Raw genomic sequence first — 27,205 nt, 5'->3', positions numbered from 1 at the left:
TAACTACTGTGCTTTTGTGTAAATTGTTTCAAAAAGGGAGAAGAAAAGTCCAACTACATTTAAAAATGTCTCAGAAAATCACACACTCTACATTTTTTTTTTTACTGATCACTCTATTTTTACCAGTTCCAAGATTCTATGTTTCTACTATTGACATATAGTCACACAAATACTGTTTTAATTCTAGTAGCCATTTCTTAAAATCCTTCTTTACTCTAGAGTGATGAAAAGGTTGGTAAAAATGATATTCAACAACTTAAGCACTGTCATTTATGGTGTTGATGCATAGGGGCTATGCCAAATGTTCTCAGTTATTTCCAAATCAGTGATTTTTCTTAAATTAAATTTAAAATTAAAGCTTGTTATAACTGACATTTTCTTGCATTTATATTTAATTTTTGTTACCGTCAAAAGACATACACTACATTTCAGAAAAATAAAAGTTACATATGCATAATTTCATCTATAATCTCTCTTTTTCCTTTTTTCCTTTGTTGGCAGACTCAATCCCCAAGGTGGGGCTTGAACTCAAGGCCCAGAGATCAAGAGTTAGATGTGCCACCTACTGAGCCAGCTAGGGACCCGTCATCTATAACCTTAAAACATGAACATTATTTCTAGCAAAGCGCTAAATGTGGAAAGAACTATTTCCATTTTAATACACTTTAATTTGATTTTTAACATAATTATAATTTATATTTAAACATTAGTGTTGTTAACTACTTTTAAAAAATAATGGCAATTAAACGGCATAAAGATTTACAAATACATGGACAGAATTAGAGATCTGGAATTAAACCTAACTGTAATAAATCACTGCTTAATCTAATTCAGACTCCCCTTAGATTCTGGAGGCTTAAACAAAACATTTCTAACTCGTTAGAAATTTTATTTTGATGTCAAAAAACCTCTCCAATATAATTACAGCTCCAGGCTTTGAGAATCACTTCATTTAGGGAATTATCAGAGTAAATACTGTTGAAAAAATCCTCTAAATAATTTTATATATTTTTTATCCTGGTAAAAAAGGAAGAAAAAAAATCTCCTAAAAAGGAATCCTTTCTCAATGTATGCTAACAAAAAATCAGTAGAGGCTGTTCTTACCCTAACTGAGCCCTTTACATGTTGAGACAAGAACCTGTGGTTTCCCTGATTTTTCACTGAATCCTTACCAACCATCACACATATAATCACAGAGGCTATGTATTTTCTCAACGGTTACAATTATAAATCAAAGATCATGAAGACATATCTTCTGAAGAGCAAATATGGACAAGTTCTTCATCAAACATATAAAATTATTCCCTCCCAACTAAATATGAGGAGGAATACATAAAACAGCCTGAAGAAAAGGAATAAACATGATCTGACTAAAGAGATAAAGTAACTTTTGTATGAAATAAGATTCTATCAGCCCACAGTGTCCTCAGGAAGAAACAAGGAGATTCTTTCTTTAGTTGAAGCTTTTATGAAACTAGTAGAAGGAACAATCTTTTTTTTTTTTTTTTGATTCTATTTATTTGACACAGAGACAGCGCACAAGCAGGCAGAGAAGCAGGCAGAGAGAGGGGGAAGCAGGCTCCCTGCCGAGCAGAGAGCCCAATGAAGGGCTCAATCCCAGGACCCCGAGACCATGACCTGAGCCAAAGGCAAAGGCTTAACCCTTTGAGCCACTCAGGCGCCCCTAGAAGAAACAATATTAAATAAGCATAAGCTATTTAAAAGTATATGCTAGAAGATACTTCACAAGTGTAAATATGAAACAAACAGCTTGAAAAACAAACTGAGGTCAATGGTCCTTGACAAGATACTTCTCAAAGAGGACACTTCATAAATATGGACATATTTATAGAGATCTGTTATTGTCACAGGACTTCAAAATTCATTTTTTATTTTTTTCTGCAAATTAAAGAACCCGCCATTACACATTTAGCACCTCTTGCATATATAATAACCTTTACTGGGAATCAGGTTGCCCTGGTCAGGAACACCTTAATTTTTTTTTATTTTAATTTTTTTTTTAAAGATTTTATTTATTTATTTGACAGACAGCGATCACAAGTAGGCAGAGAGGCAGGCAGAGAGAGAGAGAGGGAAGCAGGCTTCCTGCGGAGCAGGGAGCCCGATGCGGGGCTCGATCCCAGGACCCTGAGATCATGACCCGAGCCGAAGGCAGCGGCCCAAACCACTGAGCCACCCAGGCGCCCCAGGAACACCTTTATTTTTATTGCCCTTTCTATATCCTTGTCTGAATAAAATCCATCTGGATGTGTAAACTGCTCCCTTAAGGAAAGCTGAGTACACTCAGAACACAAGCTTGCCCTTACGGTGTCAGTCCCCTTGCACATGAAATGGGTCTCAAGTGTGAGAAAATTTGCCCTTCAAAGTATCCTTCATTATCCAGCTCCCCAAACCCCATTCATCAAATGAATCAAGGAATCATCATTTCATTGCAGGTAATGGTTACTATTAAGCAAAAATTGTCCCTTTCAGTCTGCTAAACCTTCTTCTTTAGAAGAAACAACATTTACTAAGACCATTTTTTTTAAGTTTATTTATTTTTTTAATAATCTCTACACCTAAGGTGGGGCTTGAACTCAGAACCCTGTGATCAGGAGTCACATGCTTTTCCAACTAACCCAGCCAGGTGCCAAGGATGGCAAACATTATAGGTGCAAAAATGAAGTATCAAAACATCATTCATTTTCTGCCCGCCTCCCTCCTTTTCTGTGTTTTTTACTTTTTTTTTTTTCATTTAAATTCAATTACTTAACATATAATATATTATTAGTTTCAGAGGTAGAGTTCAGGGATTCACCAGTCTTATGTAATACCCATTGCCCATTAGATCACATGTCCTCCTAAATGTCCATCATCAAGTTACCCTCTATCCCTACCCCTCTCCCCTCCAGCAACCCTGTTTACTTCCTATGATTAAGAGTCTCTTATGCTTTGTCTCCCTCTCTCTGATTACATCTTATTTTGTTTATTCTTCTCTTCCCTTATGATTCTGTTTTGTTTCTTAAATTCCACATATGAGTGCAATCATATGATCATCGTCTTTCTCTGACTGACTTATTTTGCTTAGGATAATAACCTCTAGTTCCATCCACACCATTGCAATGACAAGATTTCATTTTTTTTTTTTTGATGACTGGGTAGTATTCCATTGTATATATATACCACATCTTCTTTATCTGTTCATCTGTCATGGACATCTGGGCTCGTTTCAGAGTTTGGCTATTGTGGACATTGCTGGTATAAATTGCTAAGGCTTAATTATATCATAGTGATATTTTGTACATTTGGGGTTAGAAAAGACATAACTAAAACCCCTGTGAATTGTTTAACTCCACATATTTCGACCCCAAATCTGTCCTTACCTGTCTCAGCACAGTGTCATGTAGAGTACAATGAAAAGGCACCACCTTTTTGGGGAGATATGTAGGGAGCCTTTCATACATGTAGACACAAAGCATGAGCATCAGGACTGGATTAGGGTCACAGATATCCGTGGCCTAGTTTCAATGAAAAGAAATATAAATTAGAGGATATACAGATAAAATAAAGAGAGCTAAAGCATAGTACATCAGTGGATGAATTACATTAAAGCCTTTTAAAATGTTACTAATTGGCAATGACACTGAACTATAAACACAGTAAACAGAATTATTGTGGGGAATCAGAAGAGCTTTACCTAAGTGTTAAAAGATGAATTAGATGTATTTTCAGTATAACAGTGACCTCACAGCCTCAAAGCCTCCGCAGAAGCTAATCAGAGGTCATAAAAATATTATGTCCTAGAAATACTGACTAATGTGACTAAGACATCATCCCTGATTTAGAGTACCATAAACAGCAGTAAAAAAAAAAAAAAAAAAAAAAAAACAGAGAAGTAAACAAACTACTGAGGTAAAAGGCAGCAAGAGTTTCAAACAAAAGCTCAAGGGGAGAAGGCAGCCTTGAGATGGTCTTGAAGAATGCTTGGATCTCAAATAGATTGTGTTTGGGGGTTAGAAAAGGAGAAAATTATCTATTCCATCAGACAGGCAAAGCACTACAGTGCAAGAATATAGGGAAATACAGTGTTTATTTGTTAAAGAAGTACAATTTGAATCCTGTGTAAGGTAAGAAGGGCAAGCACTATATGAAAAGACTAAGGAGCACCAGGGCCACACTGTGGAGGGTGTGGATGCCAGGGTAAGGACCTTAATTTCTTTTTTTTTATTTTTTTAAGTTTTTATTTATTTATTTGACAGACAGAGATCACAAGTAGTCATAGAGGCAGGCAGAGAGAGAGGGGGAAGCAGGCTCCCTGCTGTGCAGAGAGCTGGATGCGGGGCTCGATCCCAGGACCCTGAGATCATGACCTGAGCCGAAGGCAGAGGCTTAACCCACTGAGCCACCCAGGCACCCCAAGGACCTTAAATTCTGAACAAGGAATAACACAAAAGCAGATCAGGCAGATCAGGCAGGGGGATGGTTAGGGAGTACCTTTCCCAGAACAAAGTATAATAATCAGAAAATGTAGTCATACTGATAACCAAGATAAATTAGTGATGGTTGGTGGAAAAGATCTGAGATAAAAGCCAGAATTGCAAAGGAATAATAGCAGGGACAATCAACATAGCCTGAACGTACACTGAAGACAAGAAGTAGAGTCAGGGGTAGGAGGAAGGATTCTTTGTATCAGCTCGTGTACTACCTGTGATATCCTAGAAAAATGTGAAGGTAATAGGGGAGAATTAATCTTAGCAAAGAAGTATTGAGAATGGTCTACAGCAAGGATTCAAAGATATAAAACACCACTGATAGATATGCAATTCTGTCATTGTCAACATACAAGGGAGCCCTCTATACTTGCATAAAATGAAGATCTACCTATGACTTAAAGGCTCACATTCAAGTTAGTAACCGAACCTGATCCAGGCCTGGCTTGAAAGTGCAAGAGGGCAGGAGCCAAGAAGACCTAATGCATTATGTGGAACTAACATGTTTGACTCTGAAGTTCAGCAGCGGTTACCAGCAAATAAAAACAGCTCCTTTGATCACCTGCTGGTTCACATTCCCAAATACGGTCTTTTTCTTCTTTGGAAGAAGAGAAGAGTTTGTTTTTTCTTGTTTTGCCAATATGCAGTAAGAGTAACCAATAAAGGTATCTGGGAAGGAGATTTTTAGTAAAAAAAAAATAGGGGAGCTGGCCTGACTTGGCAGGGTAGAAAGCTGCTAGTGAGTTCGATTTGTGGAAAACTGAGAAATACGTCAAGACTCCAAAGTTTCTCATCAGTATTCTGTGGTCATACATTGCTATGTGAAAGACAATGTCAGTCAACACACGAAGGAAAATTATTTAGGATAAGAACAAACTAAAAAGATGAATACAGGGGCACCTGGGTGGCTCAGTGGGGTAAGCCGCTGCCTGCAGCTCGGGTCATGATCTCAGGGTCCTGGGATCGAGCCCCACATCGGGCTTTCTGCTCAGCAGGGAGCCTGCTTCCCCCCTCTCTCTCTGCCTGCCTCTCTGCCTACTTGTGATCTCTCTCTCTGTCAAATAAATAAATAAATAAATAAAACTTAAGAAAAAAAAAAGATAAATACAGAACTTAATTCTCACAAAGTAAAGAATGTGGTACTACTGGGCCCTTTGGGATGAGCCTGAGTATGACTGTGATTAAATGAGGGCTGTGGGCCACCTAGGTGGCTGTCAGTTAGGTGTCCGTCTTCTGATTTTGGCTTAGGTCATGATCTCAGGGTTGTGAGATCGAGTCCCAAGTTGGGCTCTGCACTCAGCGGGGAGTCTGCTGCTGGAGATTCTTTTTCTCCCTCTCCCTCTGCCTCTCCCCCACTTCCACACACGTGTGTGCACACACTCTCTCTCATATAAATAAATCTTTTTTTTTTTTTTTTGAGAAGATTGTCTAAGGTGATGGGAAATGTGTTTTTTGGGGGAAAGGATAGACTAGTGGCAGGACATCCTAGGCTCAAGTCTAAGTTCAATGAAAGACTTTTGAACACTTTTTTAGTGACTACAGCATAAAATGTATAAGTAACAATATAGAATTGTCCCAATACTCATCTTTGAAAAACATATAATAGGATGAAAATAAATAATTTGGAAATTAAAAAAAAACATGTTTATCTTAATGGGAAAAATACCTTTGATTAATGTATTAGACTAAAAAGAGAGAGAGAGAGAGAGAGAGAAAAGAGCACCCTTACCTTTCCTTACCAAAAATTTCAACGAAAATCACCTAAAAATTACACTTTCACCAATTCTTGGTTTAAAAATCTAAAAGTTAATATAGGTTTATTTATTTTTATTATTGTTGTTTTACATTAAGTTTGTTTAAAACAAAACTTTCATGTGAAATATTTTTCAAAGATATAATCATTACTTTCTCTATATAGGTCTATCCTAGAGAACTTCAAGTGCATTGGTCCATTTTTCCCCACAAAGATAGTATTTTTCAACTAGTCTAATGAAAGACAAAAAAATAAACAAAAAAAGGTCACAATAGAGAAAAATGCTGGAGTAGAAATCTGGTAACCAAATTCACGTCCTGCTACTACACAGTGCCATGATTGGATTTCCAAGGCCTCAGTTTTTTCATCAATAACAAGAAAAGGTGAAATAATATTGACTTTCATGAAGGATTTAATTTGCAATGACTTCAAGATATCACCAGCTTTCATACTAGACACCAAACATGACTAGCAGTACCGACCGACATACTGTAATTCCAGAGAACATTGCTGATTACATTCCCCAAAGCAATTTTCTCCTTTCTTCTCACCTAAGAATCCCAATTTTTGTGACTGTTTCATTACTTTTATCAAACACAGGTTTGGCTACAAGCATGGAACGTAATTATGGTCAATGACGACATGTAATGGGAAATATACTGTGAACCACTGGAAAAGATTTACCTTATGGAAAAAGAGAAGTGCAAGATGAGGTGCTATTCAACCAGCCTCAAGAGTAACTATATAAGGATGTTACATGAGAATTTCAGTAGAAACATTGTGGTTCTTAGTTCACATGCCTAATATAAAGCCAGCAGGCTGAGAAGGGCTGAGCAAAAATGAATCTTTAATAACTTTATTAAGCAACTGACTGACTATGCTTATAATCCTCTAATGCCTAACTTCATCTAAAGTAAAATACCGAATTTATTTATTTTGAAAGAACTTTCACTTGTGAATTGTTATTTTATACTAAAAGCACTAAAATGGATAAAAATAATCTTTTTTTCTTTTAGAGGGAGAGAGAGAAAGGAGGAGCAGGGGGGAGAAAGAGACTTTCAAGCAGGCTCCATGCCAAATGCTTGAGCCCAACTCAGGGCTGGATCCGTCAACCCTGAAATCAGGATGTGAGTCAGATGCTGAACAGACTGAGCCATGCAGGAGCCCCCCAAAAAAAGTTTTAAGAGAAAAGTCAGATTAGCTATTGACCCTAAGCTTCCATCACTACTCAGTGAATTGGGTGTAGTACAACCTCTACAAATGTCCTATTATTTTTATATACATTTCTTTACATGAAGGAATGAAAATACATGCTATACTGAGTCCAAATAATTCCCATATTTTTGCTTTAAAGTATGTCACAAAAGGGAGAATATGTAAACAACTGTTATATTCCAGGTGGCAAGATTCCACAACAGGACATAACATAGGCACAGAAACTTATCTAGCTAGTTCCACAGTTGCAAAGAAGAACATAATAAATAACAAACTTAAACATTAATAAATAAATAAGTCTAGAGGTGAATTTCCTTGGTTTTAAATGTGAACCAGTGATAAGCATCAGCATTAATTCACTATAGCTAAGTTAATTTAATATTTTTGAACTTTGCCATTTAATGTTGTTGGTAAATCCAGGTTGATTTAAAAAATGGTAAGGAATTGGAACTGATTAGTAAAAGCTTGGTAATTATCAGTTAACTGTCAATTACTCCATTCATCACATCTTAGATACTTTGTCTACATTTTTATGTATTAGATACTCACATTTTAAAATATTTTTTGCCTACACAACAAAATAAAAATTTTGAGTGAACATATCTGAGGAAATAAAAAAGCAAAGGAGAGAATAACAATGTATGATGATTTATATTTTCTAAACAAAAATATTTTAAGTTTCTTATGAACTCTGACCAAATTCTCAGGGGCCACCTTGAACACCAAATGTCCCATGTAAATCTTCCTGGTTCCCTTACCAAAATGATTTCTGTCCCTTTTGATTCCCATAGCACACTGCTTCTATGTATACTAGGGCATTCACTATCAACGTTGCATCAGCTCTTTTTCTTATACTTGTCACTATTAATAATATCCTTGTAGGCATGACTGTGGTTTAATCATACCTGTACCCCTTACAGGGTCTATCCAGTATCTTTTGTGGAGGATATTCAATTTGTTGAATTGATGAGAATTGTAGTATTTTTATTCTTCCAAAACAAATATTTCATTGGAGTTTATCTTTAAAACTCTCTTATAAAAGAAATCTCTTTCCCAAATCCTAGAATATAGCTTCTCTTAACAACTATACCAATATAAAAGAATGTAAATGTCAGACCTGAAACAAAGTGACTTTAACATGCAAGTGACTTTCATACAAGGAAAAAGGAAGCCATTATGAAATGTCATTTTTCCAGCAGGTGTGAGGAACAACTTTATACCAAGCGATGTGTGGTCAGTGGCATCGTCAATGTCTTTTGTGTCGTGGAACAGAACACTCAGAATAAGTTGAAATGGTCTTTCTCCTGTGTCCTTCTTTTGTGACTGTTCACAAGGTCTAGCAAACTTTAAACATCTCCTGAACCAACTTATTATTTTAAGTTTCCAGTCATATAACATGAGTAAATACTTTACTCCTTGACCAACTGAAATTATGTTTTGCTTGGGCTGTGCTCCCTGTCTCCAGTCCCGTTCCTGTGAATCTATTCCCACTATAGAGGTATGAACAAATACATTTAATCCCTTAATACCCACATGGCAAACTGCTGACGTTTTATGCTGATATGCAATACCCCTATATATACCTATATTGATTTTTCTAATCCCCAAATTCAATGAAGGCAACCTATTCACAGAACGTCTTTACTGTATATCATGCATTCCATTTGGCACTGTGTATATCATTCCCTCTGAGTGAACAACTTCCTCACTCAAAATTACCAATCCAAATCCAATCCACACTTCAAGACTCCAGATAAGTCCTGCCTTCTCTACAGTGTTTGATGGATCAATCTACATCACATCCATCTCTTCCCTAATCTGAATCCTAAACTTTGTTCTTTGCATAAACTGACAATTACATGAGTAGAATGTATATGCTTCAAAGGAAGAAATCATTTTTTAAAGACTTATTTGAGAGAGAGAGAGAGAGAGCACGCAACGAAGAGTGGGATGGGAGCAGGGAGGGACAAAGGAAGAGGGAGAAACTTAAGCAGACTCCATGCAGAGCACAGAGCCCCATGCACGGCTCAATCTTATGACAGGAATCACAACCAGAACCAAAACCCAGTGGGATACTAAACCAACTGTCCCATCTAGGAACCCCAAGAAATCATTCATTATACAATTTCATTACTCTAACAAAGGGCTCAAAATATACTAAGCATATAATCTAATTATTGCTACTGAGGACTTGATGTAAAAGGCCAGATGGACTTATAATGTGGAGATCCAAATATAATAATGTATATTGCCGTTCTGATCTCTACATAAATATTTATTTTTTAAAAATGAAAACTTGGGGCGCCTGGGTGGCTCAATGGGTTAAGCCTCTGCCTCCAGCTCAGGTCATGGTCTCAGGGTCCTGGGATCGAGCCCCACATCGGGCTCTCTGCTCAGCAGGGAGCCTGATTCCTCCTCTCTCTCTGCCTGCCTCTTTGCCTACTTGGGATCTCTGTCTGTCAAATAAATAAATAAAATCTTTTTAAAAAATGAAAAATTATCTTTTTAGCTACTAAATTTAAAAATGAAAATACATCCATATTCAAACAACTCTGCTCCTTTAATTCACTCTTAGAACTTGGGTAATACTACTAAATCACTAAAGCTTCATTTTTAGAGTTTAAGAAAACTGGACAATTCACTAGAACTACTTTCCTATCGTGCACAGTTGCATATATGTAATTATATATATTTAGAAATATCCATTAGATTTCTATGAAGTCATATTTCAAATTCAACATTTTAGCAATACCCTACAAAAAGACTGCCTCAATTTAGATTTAAAATGTATGAACAAAACAATATTAAAAGGAGGCAGCTAACATTTTTACAAAGAAGACATACAAATGGCCAACAGGTACATGAAAAGCTTTCAACATCACTGACCATGTGGGAAATGTAAATCAAAACCATAATGAAGTATTACCTCAGACCTGGTAAAATGACTATTATTAAAAGGAGGAGAAATAAAGTTTTGGCAAGAATATAGAGAAAGGAGAAATTTTGTATGCTATTGCTGGAAAAGTACATCGTTATACCATTATGGAAAACAGTATGGGGGGTGTCCTCTAAAAATTAAAACTAGATGGGGCCCCTAGGTGTCTAAGTGGGTTAAAGTCTCTGCCTTTGGCTCAGGTCATAATTCCAGGGTCCTGGGATTGAGCCCCGCTTTGGGCTCTCTGCCTGCCTCTCTGCCTACTTGTGACTTCTGTCTGTCAAATAAATAAATAAATAAATCTTTTAAAAAAATAATTAAAAAATTAAAACTAGAACCACCATATACTCCAGCGTCCCTACTTCTGGGTATATAACCAGCAGATATATACAGGATACAAAACCATCCACAGAAATCAGTTGCTTTTCTATCTAACAATGATGTGACTAAAGAAAGAGAAATTAAAGAATCAATCCCAATTATAACTACACCAAAAACCATAAGATAGAGAAGGAGCAAAATGGCAGAAGAGTCAGGGACCTAAATTTCATTGGATTCCAGGAATTCAGCTTGAGAGTTATCAAACCATTCTGAACATCTACAAACTCAACAGGAGATTGAAGAAAAGAATAGCAACAATTCTATGAACAGAAAAGCAACCACATTCTCTAAGGTAGGACACACAGAGAAGTGAATCTGAGGTGCTATACAGGAAGATAGACCATTGGGGGTGGGGGGCACGCAGCTCCTGGCAAGCGGTAGAGGAGGGGAGGACAAAACTGGAACTTTTAGAAGTCTACTCCACTGAGGGAAGAAGCTCCAGAGGCTAAGCAGGGGATGGAGCCGTCAACAGGACAGTGTGGTATCGGGTCCCTCGGGGTCACAGAAAGCCTATGGGTACCTGAGTGTGACAGAGCTACCTAGTGTCAGAGTGGGGAAGCTGGCTGCAAAGACAGAAGGAAGGGGTGGGCTTTCACCTCCAGGTTGCCATAATCTATGATCCCTGGCACAGTCACACCACTGCTCCTCGAGCAGGGACCCAACAAGTGGCAGATCTGGGGAGACCCTCCCCTTTCCTCCACCGGGAGGAGTGACGCGGGAGCACACAGCAGGAATCTGCTGGGTTTGGAGACTCCAAATGGGGCTGTGTGCCAGAGATAGAAATGCTCACTCACAGTCCGGGTGAGCACAGAGCAAGGCCAGAGACCAGGGAGAGAGAAGGGATAGACTGCTTTTCTCTGAGGGCACACTGAGAAGTGGGGCCCTGAACTCTCAGCATCTCCAGGGCTGGAGATTGGGAGGCTGATATCTTCATTTCTGTCTTCCAAAGCTATATGGAAAGTGTTCAAGGAAAAAAAGCTGCCAAGAACAAAACTGAAGAGATTACTTAGCCTGGCCCCTGCCAAGGGTCGAGGAATTCCATCTCCGGCAAAGACATTTGAGAAGGCACCCCCTTCAACAGGCACCCCCCCAAGAAGGTCAGCAAAAACATCCAGCCAAGATCAACTTCACCAAACACTGAGAACTACAAAACTCCAGAGCTAGGAAAATACACCACACAGAATTCATGGCTCTTGTCCCATGATTCTTTAGTCACTGAAAGATAACATTTTTAAATTCAATTTCTTGTCTTGATTTTATTTTTTTTGGAATTCTTCATCTTTCTTATTTTACCAATTTTAACTATTTTATCATATCAAAACCTATTTAAAAGTCCTTTTTAATTTTCATCGTTAGAGTCATATTCCATCCCTTCACTGTATGTAATCTTATTTTTTGTATACATATAAGTTTTTCTTCCTTTAAAATATTGGGATACAGTTTCTTCTTCTTTTTTTTTAATATTTTATTTATTTATTTGACAGACAGAGATCACAAGTAGGTGGAGAGGCAGGCAGAGAGAGAGGAGGAAGCAGGCTCCCTGCTGAGCAGAGACCCCGACGCAGGGCTCGATCCCAGGATCCTGGGATCGTGACCTGAGCTGAAGGCAGAGGCTTTAACCCAGTGAGCCACCCAGGTGCCCCAGGATACAGTTTCTTCTAACAGACCAAAAAATACCCTAAATCTAGCATATGGATTTGTCCTAGTCTCCAGCCTGATCACAATCTCTCCTTTTTTTTCTATTTTTCTTCTTTCAACCAACTGCTTAGCAATTCCTTTAAAAAAAATCTTTATTAATTTTCATCTTTAAAGTCATAGTCCATTCTTCATCATGTTTATCCTTATATTTGTGTATATATATAAGTTATTCTTTCTTTAAAATTTTGGGAGGCAGTTTTCTAACAGACAAAAAGACACCCAAAATCTAGTGTGTGGCTCTATTCTATTCACCAGTCGAATTATACAGACAGACAGATACACACACACACACACATATATACACACACACACACACATATACACACACACACACACATATATACACACACACACATATGTACACACACACACATATATACACACACACACATATACATATATGTGTGAGTGTGTGTGAGTGTGTTTATTTTTTCCCCTCCTTTTTTCTCCCCCAGGTTCAGGTCTCTCCTGATTTGGTTAGTATCTACTTTTCTGGGGTCATTGCTACCTATTTAGCATTTTGCTCTCTCATTCTTCAGTTCTTCTCTGGATAAAATGACAAGACAGAACACCTTACCTGAAAAAAAAAAAAAAAAGAACAAGAGGCAGAACCAACAACTAGGGACCTAATCAATATGGACATTAGTAAGAAGCCAGAAATAGAGTTACAATGACAGCTATAAACATGCTACATGGGTTTGAAAAAAGCATAGAAGATACTAGAGAATTCTTTTCTGGAGAAATAAAATCCCTTTCTGGAGAAACAAAAGAACTATAATCTCACCAAGTTGAAATTTTAAAAAATTATTAATGAGGTACAATAAAAAATGGAGGCTCTTACTGCTAGGAAAAATGAGGAAGAAGAGAGAATTCGTGATATAGAAGACAAAATGATAAAAGACAGAGAAGCTAAGAAAAAGAGAGATAACTACTGAACCAGGAGAGAAGAATCTGAGAGATAAGTGATACCATAAGATGAAACAATATTAGAATAATTGGGATCCCCCAAAAGAAGAAAGAGAGAGGGGTTCATAAGGTATACTAGAGCATATTATAGCAGAGAACTTCCCTAATTTGTGGATGAAAACAACCATCAATATCTGGGAGGCACAGAGAACCCCCCTCAAAATAAATAAAATAGGTCAACACCCCGTCATTTAATAGTAAAACTTACAAGTCTCAAAAACAAAGATAAAATCCTGAAAGCAGTCTGGGACAAGATATCTATAACCTACAATGGTAGAAATATTCAATTAGAAGCAGACCTATCCACAGAGACCTGGCAGGGGAGAAAGGACTGGCATGATATATTAAGAGCACTAAAGGAGAAAAATATGCATTTATGGATACTATATCTACCTAGGCTGTCACTGAAAATAAAGGAGATAAAAAGCTTCCAGGACAAACAAAAACTAAAAGAATTTGCAAACACCAAACCAAACCTATAGGAAATACTGAAAGGGCTCTTGCAAGCAAGGAGAGAGCCTAAAAGTAACAGACTAGAAAGAAACAGGGACCATGTACAGTAACAGTCACCTTACAGCCAATGCAATGGCACTAAATTCGTATCTTTCAATAGTTACCCCAAATGTAAGCAGGCTAAATGCCCCAATCAAAAAACACAGGGTATCAGAATGGATTAAAAAAACAGGAACCATCGATATTCTGTCTGAAACAGACTTATTTTAGACTTCAGGTTGAAAGTGAAGAGGTGGAAAACAATTTACCATGCTAATGGACATCCAAAGAAAGCTGAGGTGACAATACTTATATCAGATAATTTAGATTTTAAGCTAAAGACTATAATAAGAAATAAGGAAGGACACTAGATCATACTCAAATGGTCTGTCCAACAAGAAGATCTAACAATTTTAAATATATATGACTCTAACATGGGAGCAGCCAATAATATAAACCAATACATAACAAAATCAAAGAAACACAATGAGAATAACATAATAATAGGAGGGGACTTTAATACCGCCCCTCACTGAAATAGACAGATCAGCTAAGTAAAAGATCAACAAGGGAAGAGAGGCTATAAATGACACACTGGACCAGATAGACATCACAGATATATTCAGAACATTCCAACACAAAGCAACAGAATACACATTCTTCTCTAGAGCACATGGAATATTCTATAGGATAGATCACATCGTAGGTCACAAATCAGGGCTCAACTAGTATGAAAAGACTGGGATCATTCCCTGCATATTTTCAGACCACAATCCTTTGACACTGGAACTCAACCACAAGAGGAAAGTTGGAAAGAACTCAAATACATGTAGGCTAATGAGCATCCTACTAAAGAATAAATGGGTCAACCAGGAAATTAAAGAATTGAAAAAATTGATGGAAACAAATGAAAATGAATACACAACTGTTGAAAATCATTGGGATGCAGCAAAGGTGGTCCTGAGAGGAAAATACATGGCTAAAGAAGCCTTTCTCAAGAAACAAGAAAGGTCTCAAATACACAACCTAACCCTACACCTAAAGGAGCTGGAGAAAGAACAGCAAAGAAAGCCTAAACCCACCAGGAGAAGAGAGATCATAAAGATCAGAGCAGAAATCAATGAAATAGAAACCAAAAGAATAGTAGAACAGATCAATGAAACTAGGAGCCGGTTCCTTGAAAGAATTAGTAAGATTAATAAACCCCTGGCCAGACTTATCAAAAAGAAAAGAGAAAGGACCCAAATTAATAAAATCATGAATGAAAGAGGAGAGATCACAACCAACACCAAAGAAAAACAATTGGAAGAACAGATATGGGGTGCCTGGGTGGCTCAGTGGGTTGGGCTTCTTCCTTCAGCTTGGGTCATTATCTCAGAGTCTTGGGATTGAGTCCTGAGTTGGGTTCTCTGCTCAGCAGGGAGCCTGTATCCCCCCCCCCCACACCGCTTCTGTTTCTGTCTACTTATGATCTCCCTCTCTCTGCAAATAAATAAATAAAATCTTTAAAAAAAGAACATATTTTGAGCAAGTATTCATCAGCAAATTTGAAAATCTGGAAGAAATGGATGTGTTTCTAGAGACATATAAACTACCAAAACTGAACCGGGAAGGAATAGAAAACCTGAACAGACCCATAATCCGTAAGGAAATTGAAGCAGTCATCAAAAATCTCCCAACAAACAAGAGCTGAGGGCCAGATGGCTTCCAGGGAAGTTCTACCAAACATTAGATGAAGTATTAATACCTATTCTCCAAAGTATTCCAAAACATAGAAATGGAAGGAAAAGTTCCAAACTCATTTTATAGGCCAGCATTGCCTTGATCCTAAAACCAAAGACCTCATCAAACAAGAGAATTACAGAGCAATATCTTTAATGAACATGGATGCAAAAATCCTCACCAAAATACTAGCCAATAAGATACAACAATACATTAAAAGGATTATTCATCACGACCAAGTGGGATTTATTCCTAGGCTGAAAGGTTGGTTCAACATCTGTAAATCAATCAGTGTGATATAATACATTAATAAAAGAAAGAACAAAAACCTTGTGATACTCTCAATACATGCTGAAAAACCATTTGACAAAGTACAGCATCCTCTCTTGATCAAAATTCTTCAAAGTGTAGGGATAGAGAGTACATACCTCAGTATCAAAAAACAAAAACAACTATGAAAAACCCACAGCAAATATCATTCTTACTGGGCAAAAACTGTGAGTTTTTCTCCTAAGGTCAGGAACACAGCAGGGCTGTCCACTATTACCACTGCTATTCAACATAGTACTAGAAGTCCTAGCCTCGGCAATCAGACAACAAAAAGAAATAAAAGGCATTCAAATCAACATAGAAGAAGTCAAACTCTCACTCCTTGCAGGTGATATGATACTTTATGTGGGAAACCAAAAGACTCTACTCCAAAACTGCTAGAACATACAGAAATTCAGTAAACTGTCAGGATATAAAATCACAGCACAGACATCAGTTGCATTTCTATGTACCAACAGCAAGACAGAAGAAAAAGAAATTAAGTAGTCAATCCCATTCATAATTGCACCCAAAACCATAAGATTTCTACAAAGAAATCTATTAAAGATTCTGAGTAAAGAGGCAAAGAATCTTTACTCAGAAAACTATGAAGTATTCATGAAAGAAATTGAGGAAAACATACTCATTGGATTAGAAGAACAAATATTGTGAAAATGTCTATGCTACTTAATATGGAAGCAGAAAAGACCCTGAATCACCAGGGGAACATTGAAAAAGAAAACCAAAGTCAGCAGCATCAGAATTCCAGACTTTAAGCTCTATTACAAAGCTTTCATCACCAAGACAGTATGGTACTGGCACAAAAAAGGAATTCAGCAAATTCATATCTATGTTCCACATAAATCAGTGGCATAGAGAGCCCAGAAATGAACCCTCAACTCTATGGTCAAATCACCTTCAACAGAGCAGGAAAGAATGTTCAATGGAAAAAAGACTGTCTCTTCAATAAATGGTGGTAGGAAAATTGGACAGCCACATGCGGAAGAATGAACTGGGTAATTTCCTTATACTGCACACGAAAACAGACTCAAAATGGATGTAAGACCTCAAGGTGAGACAGGAATCAATCCAAATCCTTGAGAACATAGGCAGCAATCTCTTCCACCTCAGCCACAGCAAATTCTTCCTAGAAACATTGCCAAAGGCAAGGGAAACAAGGGCATTGGGACTTCATCCAAATAAAAAGGTTTTGCACAACAAAGGAAACAGTAAACAAAACCAAAAGACAAACAACAGAATGGGAGAAGATATTTGCAAATGACATATCAGATAAAGGACTAGTATCTAAAATCTATAAAAAACATATCAAACTCAATACCCAAAGAACAAATAATCCAATCAATAAATGGGCAGAAGACAAGAACAGATATTTCTGCAAAGACATCCAAATGGCCAACAGACACATGATAAAGTGCACAACATCACTTGTCATCAGGGAAATACAAATCAAAACCACAATGAGATACCACCTCACACCAGTCAGAATGGATAAAATTAACCAGTCTGGAAATGACAGACGTTGGCAAGGATGCGGAGAAAGGGGAACCATCCTACACTGCCGGTGGGAATGCAAGCTGATGCAGCCACTCTGGAAAACAGCAAGGAGGTTCCTCAAAAAAGATGGAAATAGAGCTACCCTACAAACCAGCAATCATAGTACTGAGTTATTTACCCTAAAGATACAAATGTAATGATCTGAAGGGGCAGGTGCACCTGAATGTTTATAGCAGCAATGTCCACAACAGCCAAACTATGGAAAGAGCCTAGATGTCCTCTGACAGATGAATGGATAAAGAAAATGTGGTACACACACACACACACACACACACACACACACAGGAATAGTATGTAGCCATCAAAAAAAAAAAAACAACAAAATCTTGTCACTGGCAACAACATGGATGGAACTAGAGGGTATTATGCTAAGTGAAATAAGTCAATCAGAGAAAGACAATTATCATATGATCTCTCTGATATGAAGAATTTGAGAGGCAGTGAGGGGGATCACAGGGGAAAGGGAGAGAAAAATGACACAAGATGGGACCGGAGAGAGAAAAACTGTAAGAGACTCTTAATCTCAGGAAACAAACTGAGGGCTGCTGGATGGGATGGGGTAAGAGGAATGATGGGGTGGCTGAGTGATGGACACTGGGGAAGGTATATGCTATGGAGAGTGCTGTAAATTGTGTAATGCTGATGTTTCACAGACCTGTACCACTGAAACAAATAATACACTATATGTTAATAAAAAAAAATTTTAACAGACACATACACAGAAACAAATATAAGATAATTAAGAATAATCCCAACCAAAAAGGTAAGAGATCTGTACTCTAGAAACTACAGAACACTTATGAAAGAAATTGAGGAAAACACAAAGAGATGGAAAAACATTCCATGCTCAGGGATAGGAAGCATAAAGACTGTTAAAATGACTATGCTGCTCAGAGTAATCTACACATTCAATAGAATACCTATTAAAATGCCATAAACATTTTTTGACAAAACTGGAACAAATAATCCTAAAATGTGTATGGAACCAGAAAAGTCCCCTAATCACGAGGGGAATGTTGAAAAAGAAAGCCCAAGCTGGGGGCATCAAAATGCCTGACTTCAAGCTGTATTACAAAACTGCAACCATCAAGACAGCATGGTACTGGCACAAAAACAGACACCTAGATCAATGGACCAGAACAGAGAGTCCAGAAATTAATCCTCAACTATTGTCAACTGATCTTCTACAAAGCAAGAAAGAATATCCAATGGAAAAAAGATAGTCTCTTCAATAAATGAGGCTGGGAAAATTGAATAGCCACATGCAGAAGAATGAAGCTGGACCATACACAAAGATAAACTCAAAATGGATGAAAGTCCTAAATGCGAGACAGGAATCCATCAGAATTCTAAGGGAGAACACAGGTTAATAACCTCTTGGACCTCAGCCACAGCAACTTCAGGCAAGCTACATTTCTAAAAGCAAGGGAAACAAAAGCAAAAATGAACTTTTGGGACTTCATCAAAATAAAAAGCTTTTGCACAGCAAAGGAAAGAGTCAATAAAACCAAAAGGTAACCTACAGAATGGGAGAAGATAGTTGCAAATGACTTATCAGATAAAGGGTTGGTATCCAAGATCTATAAAGAACTTCTCAAACTCAACAACCAAGAAATAAATAATCTACTCAGGAGATGGATAGAAGACATGTGGAGACATTTCTCCAAAGACATACAAATCACCAACAGACACATTAAAAATGCTCCACATTACTTGCAATCAGGGAAATACAAATCAAAACCACAATGAGATACCACCTCAAATCAGTTAGAATGGCTAAAATTGACAAGACAGGGAACAACAAATGCTGGCAAAGATGTGGAGAAAGGGGAACCCTCTTACACTGTTGGTGGGAATAGAGATGGTACAGCCACTCTGGAAAATAGTATGAAGGTTCCCCAAGATGTTAAAAATAGAGCTACGCTATGACCCAGCAATTACATTACTGGGTATTAACCACAAAGATACAGATGCAGTGAAAAGAAGGGGCACCTGCACCCCAGTGTTCATAGCAACAATGTCCACAATAGCCAAACTGTGGAAGGATCTGAGATGTCCTTCAATAGACAAATGGAGAAAGAAGATGTGATTCACATGTATAATGGAATATTACTGAGCCATTAGAAGGGATTAATACCTACCATTTGCATAGACATGGATGGAACTGGAGGGTATTATGCTAAGTGAAATAAGTCAGAGAAAGACAATTATCATAGAACTTTATTCATATGTGGAATATAAGGAACAGAGCAGAGGACCATAGGGGAAGGGAGGGAAAACTGAATGGGAAGATACCAGAGAAGGAGACATACCATTTGAGATCTTTAACTCCAGGAAACAAACTGACGGTTGCAGAAGGGAGGTGACTGGGGGGATGGGATAATTGGGGGATGGGTATTAAGGTCACATGACCTGATAAGTACTAGATGTTATACACAACCAAGAAATCAATGAACACTACACCAAAAACTAACGGTGTACTATATGTTGGCTAACTGAATTTAAATAAAATAAAATTAAAAAAAAGAAAATGTGGTATATACTCACAATGGAATATTTAGTCATAAAAAAGAAAGGGGGGCACCTGGGTGGCTCAGTGGGTTAAAGCCTCTGCCTTTGGCTCAAGTCATGATCCTGGGGTTCTGGGATCGAGCCCCACATCGGGCTCTCTGCTCAGCAGGGAGCCTTCCCACCCCACGCCCCCTGCTCCACTTGTGATCTCTTTCTGTCAGATAAACAAATAAAATCTTAAAAAAAAAAAAAGAAAAAAAGAATTCTGTTACTTATGGTAACATGAAAGAATCCAGAGGACTATGCTAAATAAAATAAACCAGACACAGTAAGGCAAGTATCTTATGATTTCAATTATACGTGGAATCTAAAAAAGTAAAACCCATGCAACCTGAGAGTAGAATGATAATTGCCATGGAAGAGGGATAGGGGAAATGAGGAGATGTTGGATCGTAAATGTTCTCACCACACACACACACACACACACACACGCATAAAATGGCAACTATGTGAGGTAATGGATGTGCTATTTAACTTGATTCTGGTAATCATTTCACATTGTATACATATAATCATCATATTGTATACCTACGAAAATTACATTTTACAAACTAAATAGAAATTTGCCAATCATACCTAATGAAGCTAGAAAAAATATGAAAAGAAGAAATTAATATTTATGGAATATGTGATATATAGCCACCTACCTGTATGTCCATGTCAAAGCCAATTTCACGAAGTACATTCACAATAATCAGGCAATTGTGCAGATACTGTTCAGAACTTTTTGGTTGTGTATACATTTTTTCAAAATGAGACTCAATCTTGAAAAGAAAACAATCAAATCTTTTAGTAAAGGAATAAAAATTACTACTTTTTAACTGTTCTCTTTAGTTCAGCAAAGAATCATTTAAGTGTTAACATCTGTCAGTAGTAGATTATTACAATCAGAATACCAGAATAAACAAAAAGGGAATGCTGGTCATTCAGATTCAGATGTGATTTAAATTAAAACACTGAAAAGAATCTCCTTATAAAAAATACTTTGAATTTTAATTACTAAGTTCTTTCAAATAATAAAAGACCATTCCTTATAAAAAAGACTCTTACCAAAAACGGACAATAGGCTCCCAACTGGGTTGCAAAAACAAGGCCATCTAAAAGGTCTTTGTCAAAATTTACTATCCATCTCTCAGAGGGAATAACTCCTGTTCCAAAAAAGAGTAAGTATAACATTAGTTTTATTTTTCTAAAAAAGTTACTTTATGGTATCTGTCTGAATGTATTCTGATATTGTCACTATGTAATACAGAAAGTATTTTAAACTGACAGACATTATAGGAAAAAAATGCTTTTAAAATCATTCTTATTGTGGAGACATTTAGTGCTCAGTTCAACTATGAAGGAAAACAGAACCTATGCCTGGCTTTATTCCCCTGGTTTTCAAGGACACTGATCTTTGATAGGCTTTCTTCCAAAGTGACATACAAAAAAACAAAGCAATGATCTATAATTTTCTATTCCCTGAAAGGAAAATGGATTGATGAATAACGGACGATGAGAAAAATGAAAAAAAAAAAAAGAGAGAGAAAAAAAGGAAAAAGGATGTCTTATGGAATTTCAACAATAGTCAAAAAAGTTTTTTTACTTTCCTTGGAAAAGAAAAAACATATTATTTTGGAAATAAAAACAAAATTTAAACCTCCAAACAATCGTAAGAGAATATTATGAAAACTATATGCCAAAAAATTGGGCTATCTAGAAGAAATGGATAAATTCCTAGAAACCTAGAAACCACTAAAACTGAATCAGGAAAAACAGAAAATCTGAACAGACTGATAACCCGCAAAGAAACTGAATCACTAATCAGAAAATTCCCAATGAACAGAAGTCCAGGATCAGAGGACTTCACGGGTGAATTCCACCAAACATTTAAAGAAGAGTTTAATACCTAGTCTTCCCAAACTATTCGAAGAAATAGAAAAGGAAGGAAAACTTCCAGATTTATTCTATGAGGCCAGCATTACCCTAATAGCAAACCAGAAAAAGACACCACTGAAAAAGGGAAATACAGGCCAATATTTCCAATATACACAGATGCAAAAATACTCAATAAAATAGTAGCAAAGCAAAGATAACAGTACATTAAAGAAATCATTCATCACAATCCAGTGGGGTTTATTCCTGGGTTCCAAGGGTGGTTCAGTATTTTTTTTTCTTAAAGATGTTATTTATTTATTTATTTTACAGAGAGAGAGAGAGGGAGATAGATCACAAGTAGGCAGAGGGGCAGACAGAGAGAGGGGGAAGCACTCTCCCTGCTGAGCAGAGAGCCTGATGTGGGGCTCAATCCCAGGACCCTGAGACCATGACCTGAGCCAAAGGCAGAGGCTTTGACCCACTGAACCACCCAGGTGCCCTATGGTTCAGTATTCTCAAATCAATCAATGTGATAGGTCACATCAATAAGTGAAAGGCTAAGAACCATATGATCCTTTCAATAGATGCAGAAAAAGCATCTGACAAAGTACAACATCCATTCATGATGAAAACCCTCAACAAGGTAGGTTTAGAGGAAACATACACCATCTATGAAAAACCTAGAGCTAACATGATCCTTAATGGGGAAAAAAGGAGAGCTTTTCCCCAAAGATGAGGAATAAGACAATGATATCCACTCTCACCACTTCTACTTAACATAGTACTGGAAGTCCTAGCCGTAGCAATCAGACAACAAAAAGAAATAAAAAGGAATTGGTAAAAAAGAAGCAAAATTATCCTTGCAGATGTCATGATACTATATATAGAAAACCCAAAAGACTCTACCAAAAAAACCTGCTAGAACTGATAAATGAATTCAGTAAATTTGTAGGATACATATTCAATCTAAAGAAATCTGTTGCATTTCTATAAACCAATAATGAAGTAGTAGACAGAAAAATTAAGGCATCAGTCTGATTTATAATTGCACCAAAAATAAACTACCCAAGAATAAATGAGTCCAAAGAGGTAAAAGACTTCTCCTCTGAAAACTATAAAACACTGATGAAAGAAATCTAAGATGACACAAAGAAATGGAAAGACATTCCATGCTCAAGGACTGGAAGAACAAATGTGGTTAAAATGTCTATACTAGCCAAAGCAACCTATACATTCAATGCAATCCGTATCAAAATACCAACAGCATTTTCCAGAGTAGAACAAGCAATCCTAATAAAACCACAAAAGACCCAAATAACTAAAGTAATCTTGAAAAAGAAAAGCAAACCTGAAGGCATCACAATTCTGAACTTTAAGTTATATTACAAAGTTGCAATTACCAACACAGTATGGTACTGGCACAAAGAGAGACACACAAATCAATGGAACAGAACAGAAAACCCAGAAATAAACCCGTAACTACTTGGTCAGTTAATCTTGGACAAAGAAGGAAATAACATCCAATTATGGTATTGGAAAACTGGTTAGCAACATGCAAAAGAAGGAAACTGGATGACTTTCTTACTCCATACATAAAAACAAATTCAAAATGGATTGAAGACCTACATGTGAGACCTGAAGCCACAAAAATCCTAGAAGAGAACGCAGGCAGTAACCTCTTTGACACTGACCACAGCAATTTCTTTCTAGATATGTCTCCTGAGGCAAAGGAAACAAAAGCCAAAATAAACTACTGGAACTACATCAAAATAAAAAGCTTCTGCACAACAAAGGAAATTATCAATAAAACCAAAAGCAACCTACTTCATGGAAGAAGATATTTTCAAATGACATATCTGATAAAAGGTTAGTATCCAAAATATACAAAGAACTTACAAAACTCAACACCCAAAAGGCAGAGGCATGAATAGATATTTATCCAAAGAAGACATATGGATGACCAACAGACACATTTAAAAGATGTTCATCGGGACACCTGGGTGGCTCAGTTGGTTAAGCAGCTGCCTTCGGCTCAGGTCATGATCCCAGCGTCCTGGGATCGAGTCCCACATCTGGCTCCTTGCTCTGCGGGGAGCCTGCTTCTCCCTCTGACTCTGCCTTCCACTCTGTCTGCCTGTGCTCGCTCTCACTCGCTCTCTCTCTCTGACAAATAAATAAATAAAATCTTTAAAAAAAAATAAAAAATAAAAAAAAATAAAAGATGTTCATCATCGCTCCCCATCAGGGAAATGCAAATCAAAACTACAATAATACATAACTGTCAGAATGGCTAAAATCACTAACACAAGAAACAGTTTTGGCCAATGATGTGGAAAAAAAGGAATGCTCTTGCACTGATGGTGGGAATGCAAACTGGTGCAGCCACTGTGGAAAACAGTAGAGTTTCCTCAAAAAGTTAAAAATAGAACTACCCTAAGATCCAGAATTTGCATTACTGGGCATTTACCCAAAGAATACAAAAGCACTAATCCAAAGGGACACGTGTACCCCCACATGTATAGCAGCAATACATGCAATAGGCAAAATAAGGAAGCAGCCCAAGTGTCCATCCATTGATGAATGGATACAGAAGATGTGGTATATATACACAATGGAATTTTATTCAGCCATGAAAAAAGAATGAAATTTTGTCATTTGCAACAGTGTGGATGGAGATGCAGAATATGAGGCTAAACAAAATAGGTCAGTCAGAGAGGGATGGGTACTTGCAAATTCACTAATACGTGGAATCTGAGAAATGAATGTGCAAAGGGGAAAATAAGAGACAAACCAATAGGCAGATTCTTGATCACAGAGAACAAATTGGTGGTTGTTGGCAGTGGGGGGGCAGGGGTTAAGGTAAATAGGTGATGGGGATTAAGGAAAGCACCTGTGATGCATACTTGGTAATGTATGGAAGTGCTGAATTGCTACGCTGTATACCTGAAACTATAACACTGTATGTTAACTGGAATTAAAATAAAAACTTAAAAAGAAATCAAAACCAGAAAGAAAAAACAACAAAACTTTCCAAAAGAGCCTAAATTCTTAAAGGTCTGATATGATGTCTTATCTGAAAACAAGGGTAAAATTGGTGATCTGCATAAATCCCCTCAAATGGCTCTCATTTTCTGTAAACAAGAAACTATGACAGGAGATGTTCATGATATGTATATTAACTTCACAAATCAAGACTGCTTTACATCTAGGGCGCCTGGGCGACTCAGTCAGTTAAGCATGCAACTCTTGATTTTGCCTCAGATCATGATCTCAGGCTGTGAGATTCAGCCCCATGTTGGGCTCCACGCTGGGTGTGGCCTGCTTGAGAGATTCTCTCTCTCTCCCTGTGCCCCTATTCCTACCCTTCACCCCCTGCTCACATGTGCTCACGGGCACACTCTCTCCTCCATGCTCTCTCTAAAAATAAAAAATAAAAAAGATTGCTTTACATCTGGTACTGGAAGACTAATTTCTCTGGAACCACAGACATCCTAGATACTTCACAAAAACAGTACCTGGTATTTATTCATCTGAGATGCTACAACATTGAAAATTCTATAGAATCTCTACAGCCTAATATTGCCAAATCAGCCTAGCAAACAAAGATCCCTAGAAATTTTCAACTAATACATAGCAAACAACATTTTGGACTGTATATTTCGAAGTACTTTTTGCTGGTAAAAACCTGTAAATAACTATATCTGATATATGATGTGATACAATCAAAGTAATGAGTTCAAAATGCACATTTCTGGTGGGCTGGATGTTTATAACCTAAATGTGCTTCTCTTAATGTATATGCGCCACCTCTGGCTTTTAATAAAAGCAAAGGTCTCAGTTTTGTAGCCAATAAGAACTGTAAGCAATTCTAACTTTAGTCTAAAAAAGGCAATTTACTAGGCTTTCATGTTGATAGTGAATCAGACAGTATTTGTCGGACTATGATCTCTAAACATCCCAATGTCATCTTGTATCATTAAAGAGACAGAAATTCCCCTAAACGTGTTTATCATCTTGTAGAGGATCACATCCACAACAGGAAAACAACTAATGAAAAACCTCCTAACTAGAAGCTGATAGATAACAATATAACAGTAAGTCTTATGCGTTTACTTCCAACTCCACCAACTGCAATCCAGCACCACAGGACATATTATGACCTACCCACTTTCCTTATTTCTAACTTAGCTCTTCAGTACAGAAAAAACTGGTTCTCATTACCTACAACATATTTACTTATTTGTTCAACCTTAGTATACATCTAAAGCGATTTCATTATTGCAAACCCATACCCTGGAAAGAAACTAGAGTAACTGGAGTAACATGTGCATGCACCAATCCTTTTGTCTTTAGGTCTACCGTATGCAGTCATGATTGTTTTTACAAGATAATTTAGGTAGCACCCTTCCTGTCCATTATATTCAGTGAGGTTGTCAAACACCGGCAATGCAGTTAGATTCATTTGTCACAGCCCGCATTCCATCCTGAATTACTTCCATGTCTTAGCTGATTAAAAAAAATATATGCACTAACACTCATTCTGTGTTGTATGCTTCCAGGACTTTGAGAGGTACATTTTCATGTATTTATCACACTTCCTTCCAGAGAAGTTTCATCACCCCTCAAATTCCCATTTGTATTGTAGAGTCAACCAAAAAAAAAAAAAAAAAAAAAAGAAAGAGGATTTTTTACTAGGGTTATATTGAATCTATACATCAATTTGGCAATATTGACAATAAAATATCTTACTCTTATGTCTTCCACTTCTACGTGCATGGTATATTTCTCTATTTACTTGGTTCTCTTTGATTTCTTTCTTCAGTGTTTCATAATGTTCAGTATGTATATCCTGCACATATTTTGTTGGGTTCATACTTAAGCATTTTATTCTAAGTTGCTATGATAAATTATATATTTTAATTACATATTCCAATTGTTTACTGCCATTATAAAACAGAATTTTTTTAAATACTGATTTTTTAAAGATTTTATTTAATTATTTGACACACACACAGAGATTACAAGTAGGCAGAGAGGCAGGCAGAGAGAGAGAGAAGGGAAAGCAAGCTCCCTGCTGAGCAGAGAGCCCAATGCGGGACTAGATCCCACGACCCTGAGATCATGACCTGAGCTGAAGGCAGAGGCTTTAACCCAATTAGCCATCCAGGCACCCCTTTTAAATACTGATTTTGTATCCATTCTACAACCAGGACAAACTCTATACTAATTGTAAGAGAT

At 37.2% G+C, this 27,205-nt stretch overlaps 1 protein-coding gene across 1 annotated transcript in view; it reads right to left on the bottom strand.

Annotated features, from left to right (window-relative positions):
* The window catches only part of CFAP47 (cilia and flagella associated protein 47), a 529,980-nt gene that overhangs the window by 274,268 nt on the left and 228,507 nt on the right, over positions 1-27,205 (bottom strand). The window contains exons 35-37 of the mRNA XM_045089444.1: positions 21,158-21,255; positions 20,755-20,871; positions 3,384-3,518 (exon numbers count right to left, since the gene is read on the bottom strand). Of these exons, the coding sequence (XP_044945379.1) occupies positions 3,384-3,518; positions 20,755-20,871; positions 21,158-21,255 (350 nt within the window). The remainder of the gene's footprint in view (positions 1-3,383; positions 3,519-20,754; positions 20,872-21,157; positions 21,256-27,205) is intronic.

Source organism: Mustela putorius, unplaced genomic scaffold, assembly GCF_011764305.1.
Source record: "Mustela putorius furo isolate JIRA1106 unplaced genomic scaffold, ASM1176430v1.1 tig00003836_pilon_pilon_pilon, whole genome shotgun sequence".
Classification (NCBI taxonomy): Eukaryota; Metazoa; Chordata; class Mammalia; order Carnivora; family Mustelidae; genus Mustela; species Mustela putorius.
This window is presented reverse-complemented; position numbering and strand designations above follow the sequence as displayed.